General features: G+C 52.8%; 1 protein-coding gene across 3 annotated transcripts in view; it reads left to right on the plus strand.

Moving 5' to 3' along the window:
- Window positions 1–2,717, plus strand: part of LOC109915447 (lysophosphatidic acid receptor 1-like) — a 64,253-nt gene extending 61,536 nt beyond the window's left edge. For all 3 annotated transcript variants that reach the window (XM_048618114.1, XM_048618115.1, XM_048618116.1), the window contains exon 3: window positions 127–2,717. In XM_048618114.1, the coding sequence (XP_048474071.1) occupies window positions 127–434 (308 nt within the window). In that variant the 3' untranslated portion in view covers window positions 435–2,717. The remainder of the gene's footprint in view (window positions 1–126) is intronic.
- Window positions 2,718–3,406: the final 689 nt, after the last annotated feature.

The following is a 3,406-nucleotide window of genomic DNA, read 5'->3' on the forward strand; positions in this document are numbered from 1 at the left end:
CCCTGACCCCAGACCCTGTGCTGTCTCTGCCCCCGTGCCCCTGACCCAAACCCTGTGCCCCTGACCCAGACCCTGTGCCCCTGACCCCGTGCCGTGCTGTTTCTGACCCTGTGCCCGTTGTTGTAGGTGCGTTTGTGATCTGTTGGACCCCAGGCTTGGTGGTGTTACTCCTGGACGGGGTGGATTGCCGAAGCTGTGACATCCTGAAGGTGGAGAAGTACTTCCTGTTGCTGGCCGAGCTGAACTCCCTGATCAACCCCCTGATCTATTCGTACCGTGACGAGGAGATGCTGCACACGTTCCGGAGGATTCTCTGCTGGCCGTGTAACCGCGGCGGTACCTTCCAGGATCCCATCAAATCGCACATTCTCATGCAGCAGATGCTGACCTCCAGCCAACGAGCTTCCAGCTCTCGGGAACACTCCACCTTGTAAACACAGTGCCTGAACAAACCCACCCCCAACTCCCCCCAGACCGGCCTCCCTAGGTATACACCCCCAGCCCCAGCCCAAATACCCCTGAATATACCCCCACACCATCTCCCATGGCTTCTGTGTCTGGTTACACAGAAAGATCCCAGGTGAGGTGAAACCTTTGCAAAGGTCGACTTTTTGCTCTGACGATGCAATCCCCACCCTGACCCCCACAGTGTGGTGAGGGGGTAATTGGGTGGGTGGGGTGGGGGTGCAGGGAGGTGCCAAGTTGGTGTCCTCTCTCCCGGAGGCTCAGGGAGTTTCTGGTGTGGGCCCTTTGTCCAGAGCGACTGGCTGATTGAGAAGGGGTCTGGAGGGGTGGGGTTTACACTGCAGGGTACGAGAGGCCCTTCCTGGCATTTACTAGCCCCCACCCCGCTTTGCATCATATCTGCTCCTGCTCCCTCTGGTCAAGTAGGAAATACCCCAGCAATCAGCTCCTGGGAGGGATAGAGTTGGGGGGTGGGGGAGGTCCCTCGGATATTTCCCATCGGAATTCTGGGCTCAAGCGGCAGTACCAATGTCTGTGATACTCCTGCACCTTGAGGGTACGGAGCTTCAGGAGGAAAGCCTTGATGGGATTGTATTCAATTCCTTGTTTCTGGAGCCACGGGATAAGGGGGAATATGGTGTACCTTCTTCCAGTCTTTTGTTGTTGTTTGTTTTTTTTTCTGTTTTAAAGAAGAAATATACCCGCTTGTAAGAGCAGCGTTCCGATAATGGGTGGCTGCAAGATTTGACATTTCGTTCCCGGTCTTTTCCGTGGAACCGCACGGGGAAACACCCATGGAACATTGGCTGGGTTTTTGAGACCGGGACTGAGTTTGCACACAGCAGAAAGACCGTGTCTTCGTTGATTTTTTGTTTTGTAAATGCATTAACCACATTTCATAATGTGTTGCCTACTCCCGCTCAGGGTGCTGTAAGACACTGGCGAGGGGTTCGGGGCTGAGCCGGGAGAGTGTTGGGGGGTGGGGGAAGGAGTTTGGGATTTGTGACTGCCTACATTTCGGGCTGCCTGGGCTGTGGTTGGCCTAGGGTCACCACTGGGAAGTGATGGGGACCTCCTGTGGGCCACCCGAGGCTGACCGCGCACCCCCTCCACCTCCCAAATTGTCCTGAGGGGAGGGATGGGTCTCACTGGAATATTTTACTTTCAACAGTCTCCTTCATGCCCCCAAGCTGGGGTTTGGGGAATGGGAACCATCTGTACCCTTGCTGTGAGCCTTCCAATAGCTGGTAGGCCCCACGTGTTGTGTGCTGTTGGTTGGGAGCGTCTGGTTTCTGGAGTGTATCATGGTTATATTGGGGCCTCCCCTGGATGAATAGCTTCCTGATACCTGGCCCCGTGTAAGCTCAGGATGGGCCTGTCTGACTGGGAATGTGGTATACGCACGCACGCGCTCTCTCGTGCTGTCCCATGTACTACATAAGTGTCTTGTTTCTTATTCAGTCTTCCTCACTCACTCCCACACTTGTGCTCTCTCATGCATTCGGCCTCATGTACTGTTGCTCCTTCTGCACTCCCCCACTCTCTGTCTGCGTTCTTCTGTTTTTTTTCTTGTCCTCTCCCTCTCTCTCGCTGCACTGTGTGTGCATGCACACACATGTCTGTGTGCCCTGCCTGATTTGCGAGGCTCCCAGCCATTCTGAGGGTGAGGAACAGCCTCTTCCCCTCCTCGTGGTGGCTGACCCCTTGTTGGGGGGTGGGGTGGGTGCACCGCAGGGCCGGGGCCTGTATCTCCTAGAATCGGGATGTTCTTTGTCTCGCTTTCACCCAGGACAGGCCTCAGGGTATGGCCTGGTTCCTGCCAGAGGCTCGGGCTTGGGTCTCCCTTCTATTTGGGGTTCCTATCTCCTACTCGCTCTCTGTCTGTCTCCCACTGCCTCACTTTTTTTCTCTCTCTCTCTTTAACTCCCACACCCCTTCCTTTTGGTGTGCGCGTGTGAGTGTGTCTCTGTCTGTGTCCCTCCCCCTCTCCCCCCCACCCCCCGTCACTTGCTCTCTCCTGCTGTCGCTCTCTCTCTCTCTCTCTCTCTCTCGCGCTCTCTCCCCCTCTTCCCCCCCGCACCCTGTTCCCCACAGTGTGTACCCAGAGCTGACAGTGCCTGCTCAGTGAACAGTGTTGTATTCTCAGACCTTCTGTACTGAGTTGTATAGTTTCTTCTGTAAAGTTGGACTTTTAATTATTGACTGTCTTTTTATGAAAGAATTAAAAATGACAAAAATTTCTATTAAACACAGGTTGGGTCTGTGCTCCCTGTGTAAGGTCTAGTCCATCCTCAAACTCTGAATCTCAGTCAGATCTCCCTTAGCAACTGCAGCAACAACACACACAGAAGTTGCTGGAAAAACTCAGCAGGTCTGGCAGCATCTGTGAAGAAAAAAAATCAGAGTTAACGTTTTGGCTCTGGTGACCCTTCCTTCTCCTGTAGCAACTACCCAGAGGATTACTGGGACTGTTCGGAAATAGAGATGTGTATTTGCTTTTGTTTTATAAGTTGTGACTTGTCTCTGAGTGTTCACCTTGTATAATAATGAGTGGGAACTCTGAACTGGCCTTGGGGCTGGGTGTGGCAAAACTATTTTGGCCTGGCATACGTTAACTATTTAACTATCCACCACTAATCAGTGGGCTTTTGTGGGACACTGGTGGTATCTGTACCTCTGGGCCAGGAGGCATGGGTTCAAATCTCACTTCCTCCAGAGATATGGCATAGCATCACTGACCAGGTCGATTCTAAAAACGCTCCACCATTGGCTACACTAAAGTGTACTTGCGTGAGCTGATTGGTGTAGTGTGAGTATTCAAATAATACACTCCTGCCCTCCCCTCATTTTGATTAACAAACAGCGAATAAAATTGCTGTCGACCTTTTCGCAGTTTGATTACAGGAGTCTGCCTACTGTTGATGCTCACAGCACTCGATTG

This window comes from Rhincodon typus, chromosome 38 (assembly GCF_021869965.1).
Source record: "Rhincodon typus isolate 14 chromosome 38, sRhiTyp1.1, whole genome shotgun sequence".
In the NCBI taxonomy this organism is placed as follows: Eukaryota; Metazoa; Chordata; class Chondrichthyes; order Orectolobiformes; family Rhincodontidae; genus Rhincodon; species Rhincodon typus.